General features: G+C 30.8%; 2 protein-coding genes, 3 long non-coding RNA genes and 1 other non-coding gene across 8 annotated transcripts; 3 read left to right on the plus strand and 3 right to left on the minus strand.

The window, feature by feature from the left end:
- The first annotated feature begins 1,643 nt into the window (after nucleotides 1–1,643).
- On the plus strand, nucleotides 1,644–3,168 carry LOC657297 (uncharacterized protein). Its single transcript, XM_963765.5, has 3 exons — nucleotides 1,644–2,231; nucleotides 2,282–2,529; nucleotides 2,576–3,168. Exons 1-3 carry the CDS (start codon nucleotides 1,771–1,773, stop codon nucleotides 3,151–3,153), a joined length of 1,287 nt encoding a protein of 428 aa, XP_968858.3. The 5' UTR covers nucleotides 1,644–1,770; the 3' UTR covers nucleotides 3,154–3,168.
- LOC107398698 (uncharacterized) lies at nucleotides 3,136–3,764 on the minus strand. Its single transcript, XR_001575491.2, has 3 exons — nucleotides 3,658–3,764; nucleotides 3,338–3,591; nucleotides 3,136–3,291 (listed from the first exon to the last, which is right to left on the minus strand). It is a non-coding gene; the product is annotated as an uncharacterized LOC107398698 (long non-coding RNA).
- Nucleotides 3,765–3,803: 39 nt separating this feature from the next.
- Ipk1 (Inositol phosphate kinase 1) lies at nucleotides 3,804–7,078 on the plus strand. Of its 2 annotated transcripts, none has more exons than XM_008201479.2 (7): nucleotides 3,804–4,024; nucleotides 4,137–4,513; nucleotides 4,566–4,762; nucleotides 4,811–4,869; nucleotides 6,147–6,314; nucleotides 6,366–6,809; nucleotides 6,859–7,078. In XM_008201479.2, exons 2-7 carry the CDS (start codon nucleotides 4,168–4,170, stop codon nucleotides 7,016–7,018), a joined length of 1,374 nt encoding a protein of 457 aa, XP_008199701.1. In that variant the 5' UTR covers nucleotides 3,804–4,024; nucleotides 4,137–4,167; the 3' UTR covers nucleotides 7,019–7,078. The 2 variants fall into 2 exon arrangements, with proteins under 2 accessions (XP_008199701.1, XP_008199702.1); XM_008201480.2 differs by having other exon boundaries at nucleotides 4,144–4,513.
- Nucleotides 7,079–7,201: 123 nt separating this feature from the next.
- Nucleotides 7,202–7,274, plus strand: TRNAF-GAA (transfer RNA phenylalanine (anticodon GAA)). The gene has a single exon. It is a non-coding gene; the product is annotated as a tRNA-Phe (tRNA).
- Nucleotides 7,275–10,691: 3,417 nt separating this feature from the next.
- On the minus strand, nucleotides 10,692–11,015 carry LOC107398650 (uncharacterized). The gene is made up of 2 exons (XR_001575447.2): nucleotides 10,964–11,015; nucleotides 10,692–10,910 (listed from the first exon to the last, which is right to left on the minus strand). It is a non-coding gene; the product is annotated as an uncharacterized LOC107398650 (long non-coding RNA).
- A 791-nt stretch (nucleotides 11,016–11,806) lies between these two features.
- LOC135265323 (uncharacterized) lies at nucleotides 11,807–16,431 on the minus strand. Of its 2 annotated transcripts, XR_010332938.1 has the most exons (5): nucleotides 16,140–16,431; nucleotides 15,926–16,084; nucleotides 15,390–15,869; nucleotides 15,122–15,337; nucleotides 11,807–11,985 (listed from the first exon to the last, which is right to left on the minus strand). It is a non-coding gene; the product is annotated as an uncharacterized LOC135265323 (long non-coding RNA). The 2 variants fall into 2 exon arrangements; XR_010332937.1 differs by having other exon boundaries at nucleotides 11,807–15,337; nucleotides 16,140–16,430.
- Nucleotides 16,432–22,665: the final 6,234 nt, after the last annotated feature.

A 22,665-nucleotide genomic window follows, 5' to 3' on the forward strand; every position in this document is an offset into this window, starting at 1 on the left:
AATAATTTATTGCCACGAAATTTTGCCTTTAATTTCAATGAATGAAAGTGGCTTGCTGAAAATTTAATGCAAATAAACATTTTTTTTGGTTTCATTTTTATTATTATTTTTTTTTTGGTATCATTTTTATTATTATTTTTTTTAATGCTACAAACGGTAGCCAACGTGGAAGCGATATGAAGGTAGGTGTATTTTATTGCTGTGTCGTATTTATTTATTTCACAAACCAATAATTTCATAAAACTTAATTGCAATTAAAATCTTTAAATGCGGTATTGAAAAGTGATATTTTGAGTGACACATTTTAAATACAGTAACTATAAATAAAATAAACCACTCAAATAATTTATTGCCACGAAATTTTGCCTTTAATTTCAATGAATGAAAGTGGCTTGCTGAAAATTTAATGCAAATAAACATTTTTTTTGGTTTCATTTTTATTATTATTTTTTTTTGGTTTCATTTTTATTTTTTTTTTAATGCTACAAACGGTAGCCAACGTGGAAGCGATATGAAGGTAGGTGTATTTTATTGCTGTGTCGTATTTATTTATTTCAAAAAACCAATAATTTCATAAAACTTAATTGCAATTAAAATCTTTAAATGCGGTATTGAAAAGTGATCTTTTGAGTGACACATTTTAAATACAGTAACTATAAATAAAATAAACCACTCAAATAATTTATTGCCACGTAATTTTGCCTTTAATTTCAATGAATGAAAGTGGCTTGCTCAAAATTTAATGCAAATAAACATTTTTTTTGGTTTCATTTTTATTATTATTTTTTTTTGGTTTCATTTTTATTATTTTTTTTTTGCTACAAACGGTAGCCAACGTGGAAGCGATATGAAGGTAGGTGTATTTTATTGCTGTGTCGTATTTATTTATTTCAAAAAACCAATAATTTCATAAAACTTAATTGCAATTAAAATCTTTAAATGCGGTATTGAAAAGTGATATTTTGAGTGACACATTTTAAATACAGTAACTATAAATAAAATAAACCACTCAAATAATTTATTGCCACGAAATTTTGCCTTTAATTTCAATGAATGAAAGTGGCTTGCTCAAAATTTAATGCAAATAAACATTTTTTTTGGTTTCATTTTTATTATTATTTTTTTTAATGCTACAAACGGTAGCCAACGTGGAAGCGATATGAAGGTAGGTGTATTTTATTGCTGTGTCGTATTTATTTATTTCACAAACCAATAATTTCATAAAACTTAATTGCAATTAAAATCTTTAAATGCGGAATTGAAAAGTGATATTTTGAGTGACACATTTTAAGTACAGTAACTATAAATAAAATAAAACACTCAAATAATTTATTGACACGCAATTTTACCTTTAATTTCAATGAATGAAAGTGGCTTGCTCAAAATTTAATGCAAATAAAAATTTTTTTTGGTTTTATTTTTATTATTATTATTTTTTGGTTTCATTTTTATTATTTTTTTTTTAATGCTACAAACGGTAGCCAACGTGGAAGCGATATGAAGGTAGGTGTATTTTATTGCTGTGTCGTATTTATTTATTTCACAAACTAATAATTTCATAAAACTCAAATTTGTGAAATTTGTGACGTTTGTGAAATTTTTACTTGTCAGCCGCGCATCGGCACCACGTTTTTCTTCAATAATCTGAAATTTTAAATCCGCCAATAGGATTTCTTTTTCCCGTAAAACACTAAGGCCATCTATCCGCATCATCAGTAAAACCTAATTCAGTGAGGGCTCGATTTGGCTATATCAGTTCGGGATGCCTGGATGAGACTTAATTGTGAATATTTTTGTCATTTTGTGACATACATAACCCCACTTTTTGCAATGTTGTGTGTTACAATGAGTATTGTAAAAAACGCTCTGAAGAGTCAAATAGTAGTGTCACAAGTTAAATTTTACTCCAGATGGAGTCACCGAAGGCCCTTGAAAGTCTATTCACCAGAAGAATACGAGGAAATGGAAAAAAAAGCTCAAGATGGAAATGACGAATCTTCAATTTTTGATAAGTACGGAGGTCTTAAAACCAGTTGGGAGAGGGCAAAGATTGAAAAAGACACTAATAAGCCCGTGGATTATCAAATCAAGTCCAAAAAAGACAAAAAACCGCTAGTTGCCACGAAGCAAAAGAGTGAGGTTAAGTCAACTTTTGATATGCTTGAGACAGTTATAGACAATGAGGGGAATTTTATTTACACAAAAATGAAAGATAATGATAGGCGGATTAGGTAAATTGAAGAATTGTGGGTTTTATGACCCTTGATAAATTGTTTTGTAGTTCAATTTTGGTGGATGTTAAGTCAAAGAAAGAACAGGATAAAAAAGATTTGATACTTTTGGAGGGCAAGAGGCTTATAAGAGACGCACTCCAATCGGGCTGCGCCCTCAAATACATTTTATTCAGCCGTAAAGACGAAATAGAATACTTGAAACCGTTTTTACCTAAAGTGGGGGCCCAGTTGTACAAAATGCCCTACAAAGAGATGCAAATGTGGTCGGACCTCACCACCAACCCGGGCATTATGGGTACAAATTTTTTTATCACTTATAGCCCCCTAATACCAATTTTTAGGACTGTTTAAAACACCCCCAGTCGAAGCTTTTGAGCCCGTGAACCCTCTTCCAATTACCGTAATCTGCGATAACATTCGCGAACCAGGCAATTTAGGCACAATTTTGCGAATTTGTGCGGCTGTGGGCTGTGCTAGGGTTATTTTGACCAAAGGTTGTGTTAACTTGTGGGACACTAAAGTGTTGAGGGGCGCAGTGGGAGCACATTTTAAGCTAAAAATTGAGAAAAAAGAGTGGGATGAGATCGGAGATGAGGTGGATCCTGATGCGAAATTTTTTATTGCCGATAATCGTATCGTAAGTAGTGAAGACACTGGAGGCGATTTGGGCGAACTTTTGGGTAAAATTCCCATTGTGCCGTATTTTGGGGTCGATTTTCGGACGAGCAACCACTTGGTTGTGGTAGTGGGGGGCGAAACGCTCGGTGTTAGTAAAAATTCCTACGAATTGGCGCTCAGAAGTAACGGCGCCAGGCTTAATATTCCCCTAAGTAATGATGTAGATAGTTTGAACGTGGGTGCGGCTTTGGGGATTATCGCCTTCGAAATAAAGAAACAACTGTTGCAAATAAATCAATAAATTTATTTATAAGCATTTTTTGGGTATTTGTTTTTATCAGGTTTACAAACCAGCGGCTCGAGGACAACGTAAGTTTTGCGACGAATTAGCAAGCGGTTAGATTCCAACGATTTAGAAATATCGTTTGGTTGTAATTTTCTGTAAGTCAAGTTTGAACATCTGCGAAAAGTATGCAAGGTTTTACCTTTTTTTGAATGGGAATGCAGCATTTCTCGTCCCTACCTCTAGAGCTTTACTTTCCGTTCTGTAATTTTTGAAATTATTACTTTTACTTCCGATTGGTGGTATCCGGGAAAATGGTGTAAAGGTTTCATCTCTAGTCGCTTTACTCCAAGACATTTAACACAAATATCTTGCCGACTTCATTGTTTGATGGAAACTGTCCCATCTATCAATAGGACGTTTAAATAATGTATTTGTGCCACAAACAGATCATCCCTATCAATAAAATACCATTAATCGATACTTAATTACCTATTTAGTTCATATTGATTCCATAATTACCTCGCATCTCTTGTAAATTATTTAGTTTGAATGTGGCGCTTGAAATTTTTAGTTTGCCAGGTTGGTAATTGCCTACTTTTTAAAAAACAGGCTAATCGTAGGTCATAATCTAAACAATTACGTAATAGAAACTTACTGGCAACATAAACTTAAATCGCGGTAAAGTGAATTTCGGGCTAAAAATATTTGGGAAAGAAGACTAATTTGGCAACCGGTCTCAAAATCGGGGAATAAAAATGTCTGATGACGGGAGCAAGTCCTTGTAGTAGTGCGTTTAATTTAGGTTAAGAAAAAGAAAAGTGAAAGTTTTTGAATCCTTTTAGCAACAAATAAAAGGGTTTGAAAACATGGTGTGGTGTTACATAAGGTGAGTGCTTCCTCTATTTATAGCTCGCTCTTTTATGAGTGTTTAATATTTCCCGGAAAATGATTGTTAAATAAACTGATAAAAATGTGAATCACATACGACTATATCACAGTTTTCAGGTGCTTGATTTCGAGTGCTAAAGCATGTTTATTTCCTCCACTGAGGAATTCAAAATTCCTCCAAACTGGGTGTACCGAGGAGAAGGCAATTGTAACGTAGTATTATCATTACCAAACGAAAGAAAAATACTTAGAATTAGAAAAACCAAACGGACAACTTCGTTACTTAGTTGGCTACTTAATTGGATAACGGATATTTTGTACTGGTACTGCGGCAATGCCCTAAACGAGGAACTACGAGATCTCACTTTTTACAAAAAAATTATCAGGCCGTTAATAGGAATCAATTTCGTGTGTGATGCTGAACAAGTGTTTTTATCAAGGAAGCAAATTAAGGTTTTAGAGGATGAGTTGGCCCACCAGAGGCCTGGTAATAAAACAGATTTGTTTGTTTTTGTTTATCTTATCAGCATATTTTCCAGGTTACAGGAAAAACAAAAGTTTGCAATATGGCAGAGCTGCTTTATTTGATGATTATGCACTTTTGCCAGACGAGTTCTATCCTTTTCCACTATCAAATAACACGTATGCTATTGAAATTAAACCAAAGCAGGGGTGGATACCCTTCAGTGAGAAACACTTGCCTAAATGCACTTTTTGTCTCAATCAATACGTCAAGGTGATTATTTTTGGCGTCATTCCCTGATTACACAACGTCTAATTTTAGAAGGAAAATGGGCAAATTAACTCAATTTCTTCATATTGTCCCGTCGATCTTTTTTCTGGGTAATTTTGCGTCTCCTTGCTGGTTAAGGAACTAAGGTTTTACTCTGTAATTAACTGAAAAGATGCAACAATTCAAAAAAAAAAAAAAAACCACACGACTACCTGTATAAGAACGAAGTTTCCTATAAATCAAGGAGGCTGTGGAATGAATTACAGTAAAACTTCTATAATCCGAACAAATTGTTGGGGTTTCCCCTCCGTTTTTCGAATTAACTTTTTTTTAATTACATTAAAACAGCTTTGTACCTTTGAGCGAAAACAGTCTAACTCCAAGATGCTCAATATTCAGAATTAATTTAAAACAAAAAATTTCATTTAGTGACCAATACACAATTTTAACTAACATTTATGAAAGGTTGTTTTGTTATGAAAATCGTTATTAGTAGATCTTGCAGGTTAACAGAGAAATATTTGATTCTATTCGATTTATAATTAAGAAAAGGCATTTTAATATGCAAAAAGTTAAATTAAGACAAGAGGTTAAATTAATGTTTAATGCATTGAAATTCAAATATTTTTTTTAATAATTTAAATACGTATATTTGTTAAGTAAGAAGGTGAATTATCTACCGGAAAATTTTTAGCATTTTGAGCAAAATAAAGATTTCTGTAATAGTCTTGATATTCTCTGCTAACTTGGATGGGAGCAAATTTAAAGACTTATTAAATGACACAAATTGAAATTTTTTTTTGGGAAACGTTTCTTTTAAATATTTTTTTCCTATCTCAACTTTTCTGAAACTAAACTAAATTGACTCCCATTATCACGTTTTTTTTCCCGCAAGACAAGGTGATGTTACATTCAAACAAATGCTAAGAATGTTCAGAAAGTGTTCTACTTTCATTTTAACATCTGTCATTTTTGTAAATAATACCATTTGCAAGATTTTATGCACTGTTTCAAATTTAATTTTTGTTTTTTATTTATTTTTTGAAAAAAAAAAAAAATGGACTAAGACGCTCTAAGGTAGAGAACTGATATTGTATTTAATGAAATACCATGCGATTTTCTAAAATTTTGATCTGGTTATCCATGATGTTACGTAAATAAAATTCCAACAATTTTTTTTCTTCGATGAACATTTTGGACATATTGACAGATAAAGCCATGCTGAAGTTATTTACGCAATTGTTTTCACTGTTGGCGAAACTGTCATAGATAATTAGACAAAACTAAAAAAAATCGCATGGTATAAAGCATGTTAAAATAAATGAAATAACTGTTCGGATTAAAGCATAAAATAGGTTTTCTGTATTCGCGAGTCATGTTTTTGTAGTGAGCCATCAAGGATGGTCAGCGCCTTGAAAGCATTAATTGACAGTCCTCAAAACAATTTTAAAGTGTTTAAAAATGGTGAATTATATTACGGAGAGAACTGCGAAATTGAGTTGTTTAAAAATTTCATCGCTGAGTTTTTTAGAACCGAACGCGAAACTTATGAAACGTAAAAACCACAAAAATAAGGAATGCGATAGGTTTTAATGTTTGGTTTTAGTTTGGTGCGTGAATTTTGTGTACTAGTTAAGCAGTGTCTACTTACAAATTTTGCAACAATCGAAAAAACAAATAACTGCAATATGAAGTTGTTTTGCGAATGGAATAAAATCATTCAGGAGAACTCGTTTCAAACAAAGTTGCCGAAAGGGTGTGTTCTTGAAAGAATTTTGTCTGTTCAAATGTTAGATGTGGAAGGAAATCAGTATTATTACAAACTACTAGCCAAAAAAAAATTAGGAGAGTATGACTATGTGAAGGAATTAGTTAAAGAAGTATCCAGGAGGCCTGGGACTTGTCTCAAATGTATAGTGATGATGTTAGGTAATATAGATGAAAAAATAATGAGAGAAAATCATTTGGTGCTTGTTCCTTACTTAATATCTGCAATAGCAAAAGATTGCTCTCTTATGCTAACTTTTAAAAAAGTAATGGAAGTCAATAGGTAATTTTCCTACGGCTGTAAAAAGTTTGTTAATTATTAATAATTCTAGTGATAATTATGGTATGAAAAATGTGATTAGTACAAAGTTTGGCGATTATGTCGTCAACGTTGGCGTTTTTGACTTGTATCCCAAACCAGTCTCAACTATTTTAAAACATAGGAAAAAGATGAAGAAGATTTTAGAAACCTGGGCGAAGAATGAAGCGTGATGTATTATCTTTATATGTATTTTAACTGTTTTACGTGCAAAAATATATTTTTATACAGTTTTTGGTGTTTTATTTGTTATTTCTGCTGCAACCAATATTAAAAAATAACTTTTTGGTTTTTCGAACTAAATTAAAAGAAGAAAACATTTCGTCTCTTTCTACTCGCGAAACAACGTTATACGAGCCGAAATAGCTCAGTTGGGAGAGCGTTAGACTGAAGATCTAAAGGTCCCCGGTTCAATCCCGGGTTTCGGCAAACTTTTTTTTAAGCGTTGGCGGATCGGTGCTTCATTCTGTGCAAACTGCGTGACACATCCAGGTTTTGAGGCCAAAGTTCAACCTTAAATCTTAACTCTCCTTTCTGTATTATTAAATGTATTATTACTCTCTATCACAGTGCATCTGGCGATAGCACTGATAATAAAAAGAGTTCGTGAAACAAATGTTTCATTTTTGTAACCTTTCTGTAGTAATTCCCAGTTCCGAATTTAGTTTTTATCAGCTTTCCCCATACGGCTATACCTAAACTTATTCGTTTTTGATATTTAGGGCCGGTTTACAGAAAGCGAAATTAAAATTTAATTGAAAATTAAACTAATTTAAATTAAGTTAAAAACCTTAATTATCATAATTCGAAGCATTCAATAATAATAATTGAAATTAATTCAATAATTAATTTGAATTAATTTTTCCCTCACTTTGGACTAGTTTATTAATTACAAAGAATAAAAACCGCCTAATCAAAAGATTGTATGAAAAACAAGTTTCATAACACCAGTCTTAAAACACGAAGTCAAATTTATGAAACGGGTGATGCAGCCAAGAATTATCTTAAAGAATTTTGATGCTTTAATAGGAATTAAAGTCACTCAACATCATCATTATCTGACGGAACATTTTACGAAAATTTTTAGGTTGGCAAGAAACAAATTCGGGACCGTATTTTTGCGAATTTCACTAATTTCAGAGGGCGTTCATATGCAAGATTACCTCCACTGTCGTCCAAACTCTTGTTTTTTGACAAAACTTTGATAAAACAAAAATTTTAAATGAAATTTCCACTTTCAAAATTGAGATATTATCAACTCTCACAAAAATCGCTAAATCCACTAAAATAACAATTTTTGTTTGAAAACGGTAAAAAGGGGGCAAATTACAGAAAATAGTATAAAAAAAGTCGATTCATCAGACCCTGAAGCACTCATTCTTTCAAAAAACTCGTGGTTAACGCCACTTATTAAAGAATCAAATTGGACCAATATTACAAAAATATTAAATATATATATCAATATTATCTATACCTACTATGTTTAATAGTTTTCAAGTTATACATTATAATTATAACCATGACAGTGAAAAACGTCATTTCATAGTTTTGACGCTATTAATTTATTTAGTTTTACTTTAGCTTTGATCAAAATTTAAATTTGAAGTTATTTTTTTGATCATTTTTCTGTGTCATTTTTAACTTTTACTCAAACAGTTCTGAGCAAGTTTGCTTTGTGTTTTGTGTTTTTTCATCAAATTTTCAAATTTCAACGTAGTCAACGGACTACCATTGGTTGTCATGATTATGACTAATAACGGTGAAGCACAAGGTAATCGTAATCTCAAGACCGTATAAACCCTGTACAAATATGGTGCACAGACATGAAAATTAAAAACAAAATTTAAAATTACAAGCAGCCGCTAGAGACTCTTATCAAAAAACTTTGTTTTCGTTTATTAATTTATTATTAAACCAAGGGATACATTATCCTACACTTGACAAAAAAATATAGTACAGGGTGTTGCATTCTGGATGTACGATTAGGGGATCTCCGAAACTAAGAGGTTTAGAGAAAAACGAGTGACATATTCCCGGGTCCGTTTTTTGAGGAAATAGTTTTGATCAAAACTTCATCCCGCTATTGTCTTTTGTGTTTGACTTAAAATCAAAAGTGTCAACTTTTTTAGCGAAATCTTAAAAAATTCATATCTTCCTTATTATAAAAGATACACGTTTGAAACAAAGACACTATACAGGCACTTTTTTACAGAGAATTTAATAATGTTATTAGTGATAATCAGTGAAGTCATTCGTTTAGCTGTAATAACATAAAGTTGTATTTTTTCAAATGAGAATTATAGTTGGCTATGATATTTTTGAAAAGCTTATTTTTTTCTGAACTCAAAGGAATGCAAATATAGTTTGATATTTTTATATACTTTTGATAAAAAATATATTTAAAATCTTTGAAAGTAGTTGGCCATGGAAATATTATTTCGCATAAAAGGTATGAATAATCTAGAAATTTTGTGAACGGTTATTAAAGTAAAAAATGTGAAATTATAAAAATAAGCTATGTTAAAGTTATTTTTAATTGAACAAATATATGATCGTCACAGATTTTAATTACATAAAAAATGTGCAGAAAATTGAAAACGATGTGTCACTACCATTTGATGACACTTTTTTATGATTTAGTGAAGTGCAATGCAGGTGACGTTGATAACGTTCTGTATTTTTTTTACCGCAGATGGAATTTGCTTTTGGTGTTTGGATTGACATTTTTTTGTAAAATAAAATTTTATTGATACGCAATCATACAATAATAAGATTTTTCTTCTTCCGACATTTTATGTTTAAAATTGTAAAATAGAATGACAACGTAAGCTTGCCATTTTAAATACTAAAACAAATAATTTTTTTAATTACAAAAATTTGATCTAATAATAATTTATTGTGCTGTTTTTGAATTAATTGGGGTTTAAAAAAATCATTAAATTATAAATACTTGTTGGGTAATACAATTTTCATAGTTTTAATTAAAAATTCAAAAAAATTTCACGGCCTACTATTAAGAAAAAGCGAAATGTTTTGTTTTTTCTTAAATATTTAAAATTAATGTATTACACAAATAGATATATCAAATCAGAAAAAAATAAGCTTTTCGAAAATGTCAAAGCCAACTATAATTCCTATTTAAAAAAATACATCTTTATGTTATTACAGTTAAACGAATGGTTGAAAAAAAATCGCTCATAACATTATTAGATTCTCTGAAAAAAAGTGCTTTTGTTTCAAATGTGTATCTTTTATAATAAGAAAGATATTAATTTTTTAAGATTTCACTAAAATGACAGCTTTTGTTTATAAGTCGAAAACAAAAGATGGTAGCGAGATGCGGTTTTGACCAAAATTATTTTCTCAAAAAACGGACCCGAGAATGTGTGACTCGTTTTCCTCTAAACCTCTTAGTTTCGGAGATCCTCTATTCGGACATCCAAAATGCAGCACCCTGTATAGTGATTTAATACGGATTTAGTTGAAGTGAATGCAGAATTTATACAAAATCTTTGTAATTATGTTCGTGTTAAATGTGTGAGAGTTTTTTCAAGACTAAAAATTTTTTCAACACTAAACTAAAAATCAAGTCTTTTTTGTTTATTTTGGTCCACATTATTACCTTCTTAATTACTTTACATTCTTAATCAAATTTAAATTTTAATTATTGCTCAAAACACCTTCCGGAATTCTCTCTTAAAAAATAAGAGGAATTTTGAAGTTTGTCCACTATAAAAAAACTAATCAGTCACCTGTTACCCCAAAACGAGTATGATTTTTGGAAACATTTGAAAAATATTTTTAGAAATTGTCCTGTACCGAAATCCATTTTTGAGAGAAAAACCATTTATTCTTATACAAATTTTAACATTTTTATTAATAGAAGGTAGTTAATACATTATTAATTTACAAGAGATTTAGTTAGGAGTATTATTTAAACACACTTGCAGGCTCCACCCCCGCAAGCTCCTTCCTTTTGTTGTTCTTTGCAGTACAGTTGGCACAAGAATTGGAAAGGGCAAACATTTTGCATCATGGGGAGACAATTTGCTGGTTCACATGCATCTACAAAATACTCAATTTTATAAAAAAACTTTTTATTAATATTTTAGACTTACAGTTGGCTATAGATTTGAGAATCTGCTCCGTTTTGACGTTTAGTGGTGGTAAGTAGATAGAGATAGCCGGTTCAAAAACCACCTCCACCTCCCTCTACTGCGCATGTGTGAAAATTGTGTCAGTCAGTCGCAGACGCAAGCGCGTAATCGCAGCTCGCTGGCCTGCGACCAGCTGGTCAGCCGGCCTGCGGCCGACTGACGCCATTTGTGATGATGCAAATATATTTATGTAGTATAATAATAATAATAATAATAATAATCGTCGCCATCTTGGAAGTTTGAAAGTCGGCGGCGGTCATTTTTGTTTAATGGTAAATTGGCGCCAAATTTAAATTATTTCAAAATTAATATTTGAAATTAGTCGGCCATGTTTGTTTGTTAAAAAAAATGGCGCCAAAATTTTAATTTATTTAAAAATTAATATTGGGTGTAATGTTGGTAGCGCCGATGTCGTCACAAATTCCGCCTAAATTCTCACGTTAGATGGCGCCACGGTCTGCAAACTTTTCGCTAGATGGCGCTGCCGTCAGCGCAGCCGTCAATCAAAGATGGCGCTGGCCTCCATTTTTTTTTTTAAACACACCCCCCGCCCGTTTGCGAATATGCAACCAAGAAAACAAGTAGTAGTAGTAGTAGTAGTAGCTTTTTGGGGTTGTGAAATTTTTGGTTTTTGGGGTTGTGAAATTTTGAATATATGATTTTTGAAATGTGCAATTGTGAATACATGAAGTATATATACAATACATGCTGTATTGAGTTAAGCAAAATATCAGAAAATCATCGCGCTTGTCACTAATAACTAATAAAGGAAAGTCATTATTTTATCGATAAGGAAAAAAAACCTAGTATATGTAGTTTTTTATTTTTGTAATGTTGTTTGCCTAACTTGTCTGTTGCGCACCAAGTTTATTTTGTTATTTGTTTAAAATATAATGCAAAAAAAGTTGTTGTTGTTGTTGTTCCTTCCATGGGGAGTCGAACCTCAGGTAGGTAGAGTGGATAGTGCTGTCTATTTTGGAAACCTGAAACAAATTCACATAAGCTATTTGGTTAATGGATAATAATAAAAACAATAAATTACTTTAATTGTTTATTACATCTAAATATAAGTACATACATACATACATATTATAATACATAAACATTATAATACAATAACTACAATACAAATTAAATATTATTCCTGAGTTTGAGGAAGAATATTTTTATGACCCCAAGATAATGTTCTACCTTCAGAATTGTTTAAGATGTAACGTTTATCATCTTTGAAAGATAAAGCAATTTTTTTCTTTAATTCTGTGTAAATGTTATGAAGCTTCGAACGAAAGATATTCATTTCTTTAATAATTTCAGTGTTTGGAACAGTAACTGCGTTTTGGTAGTCAATTTTATGTAATTCACTTGTAATTACATTGTGTTTAATACCCTTAGCTTTTTTAGATAATTCACCTTCAACATCCACACAATATGCTTTAGCACCTGTTCCTAAAAATTCTGATATTACACGTCCTTTATATTCATCTTTCATCTTCCCGATGACAGAAGACGATACAGGTATTCCATGAATATTTTCTGCTTTATAATTTGAAGTATCAAAACGCTCTATATTAGATTTAATATCATCATAAATATTTTCACAAAAAATTTCAATTACTAAACTATCAGTATCGGTATACAAAAGCGTTGCATTGTTACCGTATTTAAGTTTTATGAAATTATAATAAAAATCATACATAATAGTTTTACTGATATCTAGAATAGTAAAACCTACATACAGAGGTTTATTGTAGAAAACTTTTTCGTTCTCTAATTGAATAGCTACAAAATTTGGTGTAAAGATAGATGAATTTTTAAAATTTGGTCGTGCAATTAAACTTTCAGCACCTGGTTTTCTACCTATATTATTCCATGATGTTACCAATTTCACGTTTACTCTTTTATCAATTGATTCCATGGTTTTACCAAAAACTGAATTATTCATTAATTTAAATACATCTTTTTCTAACGCGTTTTTTGATTTGTTACGCATTTCTGTATTTAAATCAATATATGTTTTCAACCATGGTGATTGATTAAAACTTAAAACACGGTGAATATTAATTAATTTTAAACCACCTTGTATAGCTTGTCTTAAATTTCGATAATGTAAAACATAGTGTACTTTATTGTTCAAGGTTGCGCAAAGTTTCTCAGTTTTACTAGAGGGAGGAATAAATTTTTCAGGACAAAATGGTAAATCGTTGTGAAGATTATGTAATTCAGAAGGATATTCTAAATCAACTTCGAATATATAACCTACATCAGCGTTATCTGTCAAATTGAGAATTAGGTTATCATTGAATTCATTAGGATCTTCCCATCGAAAACCGCTATAAGGTAAATATTCAGACATTGCTGCTCCATACAAGTTGGTTGCATCAAGGTACATTATAAAAGAAGTTGGTTTAGAAGGATCATGATTTGATAAAAACTTATTATTTGCTACTGCTTTACGTTTTGAACATTGACAAAGTCCTCCTCTAATAGATTTTCGAAAGAAATGTACCATGTCTATATCAGTTAACAATTCGAATTTAATTCCAGTCATTTTTAACATAGCATCCCAGCCTAATGAAGGTGCTGTTAAGTAATGAGCTGGATCTAGTTCATAAATTTTGAGACAAACCTTTCTGAAATTTTCAAAAATGTCTGTTAGTAACAAAACATCAGACTTTAAATAAATGTCGGAATAATCACCTAACGTTTTGCAATCAAATAGATTCCAGACTTCCTGTGCTCGCTCATAATCATGTTCACTGATATCAGTTTTATTAAGATTATCATAAAATTGTTGAATCAATGGTAAACTGGTATCATCTAACTTATTAAAACAATCCAAATATGAATATGGAAAAACACCTTTTTGTCTTATCAAATTAAATTGGTTATCGTCCGGAAAGTGTTTCCGAATGGTTAGACATTCATCAGAAGTTAAAGTCTGAGATAATTTATCTAATGAAAAAGAAAGGAAACGGAACGAATCTACGAATCTAAGCGTTATAAAAATATTGTCAACTGTATTTGTAGTCGTGTTCATGACCTTATCAACTAAAATTTTTTTTGAAAATGTAATATACTTTTCTTTAGTTTGAGCAATGCAATTAATGATGGTCTTTTCTGTTGCTAAAGCTTTAATAAATAAATGACTATCATAATTAGTTAAATTATGACAAAAAACAGGGATATATTTTGGAATCTTATAATTTAAATTACAAATAGAATGTGCAGGTCCTAAAAATTCACCTGTTAAGTGACAATGATTACGAACTCTATCACAATTTAGACTTCCGTAATCTGTTTTGAAAGGTTCTTTACATAAATGACAATGGGTAGATATTTGAAAAACCAATTCATCTAACGGAGTCATTTCAAGTGGTACGATATGTTTGAGGTGATCGTGATAAAGTCTATTTACATCATCTTGCAACCATTTCACAAAAATTTTAGGAGCATCTTTTCCTCGATAAGTCCGATAAATTGATAAATTATCATTATATGCACATTTTATGTAATATCCGAAACTATATGGTTCATGTAAATGTGTAACAATTGTACGGATATTATCGGCTGAATTATCATTGCGTAAAGGTTTTAAAATAGATTCAAAATCGAAATAAAATACAAAAGGAACTTTAAGAGATTTATCAAAATTTTGAAATGTTAATTCATTACCAGGCACTTCTTTACCAAATTTATTTATAATCAGATCAGAAGTTGGTAATGTAGTGACAACTTCATTACAAGCATACTTACGATGTTTAACTAATTTTTGTTCACTCGAAAAAAATAATAGACAACCGTTACATATAAATTTAGCATGATTATGTTTGGAAAGTTGTGAACTTATTAATCGAGAAATGTTGCTTATCAGACAGTAATGTTTGATCATTCTTTCATCGTCTACGATAAGTAATAAATTTACATGAATGTCTCGTTTCTTAGAAGTTAAATAAAAGGGACCTATAATATCTGATACCCATTTACCTTTTTCATGATCAAAACGCTGCTCTGTTCCATAGACATTTACACTAATATTATTAAGTGCTTCAAATTTAAAAATATCAGTTAATTTAACCGGAAATGAAATATCTGTAAAATCTAATTCCTCTTCAAACTCACGATAAGCATCAACTCGATGTCGATTAACATTTACTTCAGTTGAATGAAGGTGTGCCAAAACAGACCATTTGAAACATTCATTATCATCATTATGAATATTGATAACCGCTCTCCGCTTCGCTATGTCCTTCGGTAATGGTATATATGTTGATGCACGTAGTGGATTGAATTTGTTGATATTAAGTTCCAAAAACAAAATTTCCATTAAAATCCAACCTAAAAAATTTAATACAATAATATGTTTATAAATAAAATTGATATTACTTACCACTATCTTTTTCCAAGAATTCACTCATTTTGTTTTTTATGACGCCACATATTTCTTCCAGTTCTACCTTAATATTTGTCGATATTGAAATGATGATATTTTTAGTGTTGAATGATTTGATTTCGATAATGTCTTTAGAAGGTAAAATATATTTAGCAAAAAGTTCGAAATTAATTTTAAGTTGGTTAAATTCTCTCAGTTTTCTAGTTATTAAAGTGATAAGTTTATCTTGATTTCTTTCAAAAAAATTGCACACTTCCAAGTCATCTAGTTGTGAATTTTTCAATCGGTATGAGGTAATTCTTGATTTGAAGGCAACTTGATATTCTTCAACGAAATCATCATCATCATTAATTTTGGCGGAGATGACACTTTTATGTTTTAAAGAACGTAAATGGTTTAATCTGGATCCTCTGTAGTGACTATTGCATATTTCACAAAATTGATGAAATGAACATGATGGAGCGTTAGTAGTAACTTCTAAAAACAAAAACAAGTTATAATAATAATAATATAAAGAATATTTACAAAAATACCTTGTAAAGGTGTTCTAGTTGTCAGGCGGGCTTTTTTAGGAGTCATATCATCCGAATCCATTGAACACAATGATGAATTTGTAATATGACGCCTATAGTTATCAAATCTCGTAAATGACGTTTTACATCCGGTGCAAGTGAGTTTAGATAATTTATCACCTTAAAAATGCTCTTAATTAAAACAATTTCTATAACGTAAAATGTATTTACTTACTATGTTTTTTTACATGACGTGTTAAAGCATCTTTGCGAGTAAACTTGTTATCGCATTGAGAGCACTTGAACATGATTACTTTCATACACGGACAGTCGAAGTAGAAATGAATTAATCATTGATGCGATATGATTTTATATTCCATAAACTTTGCAACCGGATATTGTGGTTCCTTACGTAAAAATTCAAAAAATTCAAAATATAACTGATAAAAATTTAACGTTTTTAAGGAAAAAAACGTTAGACAGGAAATATGATAACAAAAATAATCAGAATGAATATTATTTTTTATTAGACATAAAACAAACTACATACTTAAACTAACAAAGTCATACACCTAAATAAATTTTTAATTGCAGTTTTTAAGCCAAACCTAACGCTATGAACATCATAAAAACGATCCAACATGTACAAACAATTCCAAACATTGCTAAAAAGGTAGGAACATGATTAAAACAATTTTTTATTGAAACTACATCATGATCATTAAGTATAAGTCTCTTCCAGTCAGTATCAATATAATTACTATTGGTAAAAACTAGTCTTAATTTAAAATATATTACAGAGTTTGCTATAGAAACATTTTCATATTTAAATATTTCTATTGCAGTATTGCTCAAATAACCCAGATTCATCTTCTTCCATTGGTAATCAACATCGTTGAAAAATAAACTTTTCCAGAGAGGAGACCATCTTGTGTTGTTAGGACTTTCACTAGTGAAGACGATGTACATATCTACAACATCTAACGGTTTTTGCACGTACAACACATTTTGTATAAGAGTAACAAACAAGATGAGTGATGAGTTCAAAAGAGGCATTACACTTGAAACGCAGTGGGTTGTTGTTGTTGTTGTTGTTGTTGTTGTTGTTGTTGTTGTTGGCTTCCTGTATCATCTAAAATACACGAAACACAATTATTTATTGATGAAGGAGGACCATCAAACTGATCTTCGTCAAAACTGTTATAATAATGTTGTAAACATGGTAGATTCAGCTTTATATCATGATCTTGTTGATATGTTTCCGGTAATTTATGAAATATATCCATCAACTGGCACGGTCCTAATTTCAGTAGTTCCAGTTTCATTAGTAATCGAATATCGCTTATGGTTTTTTCAAAATGCAGCACTTTTTTTATAACAGGTTCTACACTCGTTGCCATCTTAAATGGAACTAAATTAGACGTTAAATAATTATATCGTATATATATTTCTTATTTATTAGGTAATATCTTTCATTTCAATCCAACTATTCTGATTATCTGGTAAACCTAACCATTTCACAAATAATTTAGTTCCTTTACGTCGAATCACTTTCTCAACTAAATAGACGTCAGGATATTGAGTTTTTGATAATTCCCAAATATAAAAAGCTCCTTTGATTGGTTGACCTTCTTTATCTTCTAGCAGAAATGTTACAGGATTGGTTAGATTAATCTTACTGATTTTAAAAATTTCCGTTGACCAATTGGGTGTATATCCTTTTTCAAATAACATCTTTTCTTTGCTAATTCTTACGAAATCTCCGACTTTAAATTTTTTTCTGTTTTTATCAACAATCTTTAGATGATCATATGCTGTTATGTCTCCTTGATTCGAAGCGTTTATCTCTGTGGGTTTCCTTCCTGTTGTTCGATGTATTGTAGTATTATAATTTTTGGTTATCTCTTGCAATTTATTTATCCATTTATGTGTCGCAAATAACGTAAAATATCGATAAATTTTGGATTTTAAAGTACGTATAACTCGTTCAGCAATTGCTGCTTTTTTAACGCTGTACGTACTATAGTGATTAATATTATAACGTCTCATCAAATCCTGAAAAGTGGTATTATAAAATTCCTTTCCTTGATCTGACTGTAAATTCTTTGGTATTCGTTCTTTTTCATTCTTCAGTATTGATTCCATAGCTCTGCTAACCTCATTAGCTGATTTCGATTTCAGTGGTCTGGTCCATAAAAATTTAGAAAAACAGTCGATTACGACTAAAATATATTTAAATCCATTATTATGATAAGATAAATTTTGCATTTCTGCTAAATCTACTTGCCATAAATCATCCAATCCTTTAATTATAGTACGTCTTCGTTTAAAATTCCTGCGTGCAGGTTTAAATATCTCGTTTACCAATTTTTGCTTTACATCACTAACTTGCTTTAGTCGAACCATTGCTTATTTACGGTACACTTCTCTACAATTTCCATGACGATCTGACATTTGACCTGGAGGACACTTGTTTTTATTATGAGGCATGGGTTCTATCTTTCACTATTTTCATATGAATCTGTTACTTTCCTTTTCTTTGATATAGGTACATTTTCAAGTTGATCTGTATCACCTGCTTTAGAACGTTTGGAAATGGTTTCTGGTTTTATCTTAATACTATCGATTCCTTCAAAGCGTTCTTCAAGTTTTTTTATTCGTCTGGTTATCTCATTTGAATTATTCATAAATTTTTTCCACTTGTTATCGATTTCATAATTTATACTTAAATGTTTGTTATGCAATTCTGATTCAATCGTGTGAGGAATTGTAGCAATTATATTATCAATTTTTTCATCAAGTATTTTGTACTTAACATTCATGGTTAAGTTTAACTGATTAAATTTATCCATCCATATAGCATCTGCTTTATGAACATTATTATTTAAATCCGTTAAAGCAGCTATTACTCCTTCCATCTTTTGGTATATTTGTTTACTTACTAAATCAATATATACCTTATTCGCACAATCTTTGTCTTCTGTTGGATCATTAATGTTACAGATTCTATGATGTTTTAAATCAAGGTCACCATCAGCAGTGAAAACAAAAGGTGATGGTGTAGATTTAAAAAATGCACTTGATGCTGATAACACTTTACGTCCGAATAGATCAATGGGCATTTCAACACTGAGGATTAACCAGAAAAAAACTTAAGCCTAATATATTACACCACATTCCTTTAATTCTTCTTCTATTGATAAAATTTCATTCAGATGGGAATTGTTACCCGCTTTTGTCGCTGCATGTAATAATGCTAGACGTGACACTAATTCATTTATGTCATCCCAGTAAACATATTCTACACGTTTATTAGTGAATAATCCTTCACCAATAAACGGAGATTTAGGAAATGAAGTAAACATTGGTTGCACAATTTGAGTATATTTTACACCTCTATGACCTTTTAGTTGTTTTGTGGGATCATTATTTTTTCTATGTGTATTAGAAATTTCAAGTATTTTTTTGTATGCTGACCGATCCTCTTTTGTAATTTGAGTGTATTTATCTTCAGGGTTTTTAAAAAATATTAGTCTGTATAAACCAGGAGTACCAGGAAATGATTCATTATCTAAAATTAAATCACCATTTTGACTGATTATTAATTCATGTTTACCCATAAATAGTTTATTCTCTTTTGAATTATATCTAGGACCAAATGTCTGATCACTGGTTTTCTCTAAAACTGCTTCTATTGCATTTCTCGCAACTGGAGGATATTGTTCTAAAAATTCATCTAAAATATGTCTGCTATTAATTAAATCATCCATAGTGTCAGATTTGGTTTCTTCATCTTCTTCTTTTATTTCTGGTAATGACTCATATATTTCTTCTGGTTGTCGCAGTGATGTACTAGGTTCATATGTTTCTTCAACTGGTAGTTCAAGTTCTTGTTTAATCTTTTCTTTTTTTGGTAGTTTAAGAAATTGTTTCCTTTGCTTTTGAATATGATGTTTTGGTCTTTTGTGTTGTTTTTGTTGTTGTTGCTGTGGTGGTGGAGATTGCTTCTCCAATTTTATTGAAATTTCTTCTAAAGGATTTATAACAGGCTGAAAAAGCTTTTTAATTGACTCATCCGCTTCACTGCTGTTTAACTTTATGGCTTTATACTTCTTTCGAATTGAATCAGCTGCTTTTAATATATGTCTTTTAAGGTTTTGATCTGGTTTGGTACCCATCATTACCGCTTAATGTTATAAACTAACCGAACAAATCAGAATTATTGTTTATATAACTTCTTATTCGACTGCTATTATAACGGGTCTCAAACTGATATTAACCGATCTCAAACCGATCAGGAACTGCTTTTTAACAGACATTAACCGGTCTGAAACCGATATTAACCGGTCTCTATCCGATAATAACCGCTCTGGAACCGGTATTAACCAATATCACACCGATACTAACCGGTCTGAGACCGATATTAACCGGTCTCTAACCGGTATCTAACCGATACTAACCGCTTTGGAACCGGTATTAACCGATATCGCACCGATACTAACCGCTGTGAAACTGATATTAACCGGTCTGGAAACGTTCTCAAATAGATATCACTCTACACTTGAATAAAATGATCAAACCCTTTTCTATATCGACCCTTATTTAATTCATTATCTTTACATATAACCAAAAAACCATATTGGTTTTTCCAACATTCCTGACATATTTCACAGAATTGTTCGAATTTCATATCAGCACCAACATGATCTTCATATACATGTTTTAAATTTAACAGATCTTGTTTTAATATTACCAATAAATTTGCATTATCTCGAATTAAATGTTTCGGTATTTTTGTATATGTTTGACAGAGATAGAAACTATCAATATTTTTATGCCGGCCCATGCAAAAGTAATCCCTTATCTTAGCTTGATTACACATTATGACATCATCAAATATAAAAATAGAGTTATTTTTTGCATCTTTTGGATCTAGCACGTCTTCATTATGTTCATACTGGTTATATTCCATTCCTTTAATTTTTTGTAGCACATCACTAAGCAGTTTATACTTCGGTTGATATAATGATTTACAATAAATATATATGTTTTCAAATTTCAATCCGTTGGGATCAAACAATAAAGACAATAATATGTTAGTTTTTCCTCCACCAGAAGGTCCACAAATTATACAACGTATTGATTCGGGTAAAAGTGTACCATGTCGATGAGACATTTTATGTTTATTATCAACATTATTATAATCATGATTTATGATAGGTAATTGTAATTTTTGCTTTAACACTTTCATTTTCATACTAAATTAAAAACATTTATAAGAAGGTTTATATAGGGAAAAAAGTTCAGTTAAATGTTGTCTTTCAAAGGGGAAGGACTATTAAATACTGCAATCAATAAATTACCTTTTGAATTACATTTACCAGGATATCAATATTGCGGACCTGGTACAAAACTTAAGAAACGGTTAGAACGAGGTGATCCTGGAATAAACAAGCTTGACAGCTTTTGTAAAACGCACGATATAGCTTACGCTAATTCCAACGATTTAAAAGATAGACATCAAGCGGATCGAATTTTAGAAGATAGTGCATGGTCACGTGTTAAGTCTAAAGACGCTTCATTTGGTGAAAAAGCAAGTGCCTGGTTTGTAACTAACGCAATGAAAGTCAAAAGGAAATTAGGTATGGGAATCCAAAGGAAAAAATCGAAAAGGAAGACAAAGAAATCTAGAAAGAGGACACAGAAAAAACAACAACCTTTTCATAAAGCTCTTTTATCAAATTTAGAAAATAAGGGATATGATAATATAAAATCTGCATTATCAGCTGCTCGTATAGCAGTTAGAAAATCTGGAGGTCGTAAGCGTATAAAAATTCCTCGTATTATACCTATAAAAACAGGAGGATTTTTACCATTGTTACCATTAATTTTTGGAGGACTTAGTGCCTTAGGGGCTATGGGCGGAGGTGCTGCTGCTATAACTAAAGCTGTAAATGATGCTAAAGCAGCGAAACAGAAATTAGATGAGAATAAACGTCATAATAAAGTACTGGAAGATATCGCTATCGGAAGGCGGGAAGTGGTTTATATCTTCGAAAGCAACCACGAGGTTATGGATTGTATTTACGTAAATTTCCAAAAACTACCAATAAAACTGCCTAATAGGGCACTAACTGATAATGATTTAAGAAGATATGCTAAATTATTAAAACTACCCAAATTTAAAGGCGTTTTTATGAGAGATGAATTAATTCATATGAAACCTGATAAGACAGAATGTGCTATCATAATTTGGACTCTAAAAAAGGATCCGGAACTCATTGGGTTTGTTATAGAAAAACAATAAACAGGTTGATTATTTTGATAGTTATGGAAATCTAAAGCCACCTCTAGAATTAGTACGATACTTAGGAAATTGTAATATTTACTTTAATCATGATCGTTATCAATTTTTATCATATAATTGCGGACATTTATGTTTGATGTTTTTACATAATAAAAGATGAGATAATCATGTATTTTATTCAGTCATGTATAAGACATTCTCCCTAACAGGTGTTGAAAGTACGCTGTCTGAACACTATGAGCCACCCATTGACCTTGAAGAAAATTCGAATTATTCTATAGCTTTAATCGGTTTTTATACTAACAATAATATACCAAATATAGAAGAGGGTACAAATAAATTTTATTATTTTGCTCCGAACACTACTGAAGAAAAAGTGATAACATTTCCGAAAGGTGCTTATGAAATAGCTGCTATAGAAAAATATACCAAATTATTCTTAGTGGACGATCTA

Source organism: Tribolium castaneum, chromosome 2 (assembly GCF_031307605.1).
Source record: "Tribolium castaneum strain GA2 chromosome 2, icTriCast1.1, whole genome shotgun sequence".
NCBI classification, from domain to species: Eukaryota; Metazoa; Arthropoda; class Insecta; order Coleoptera; family Tenebrionidae; genus Tribolium; species Tribolium castaneum.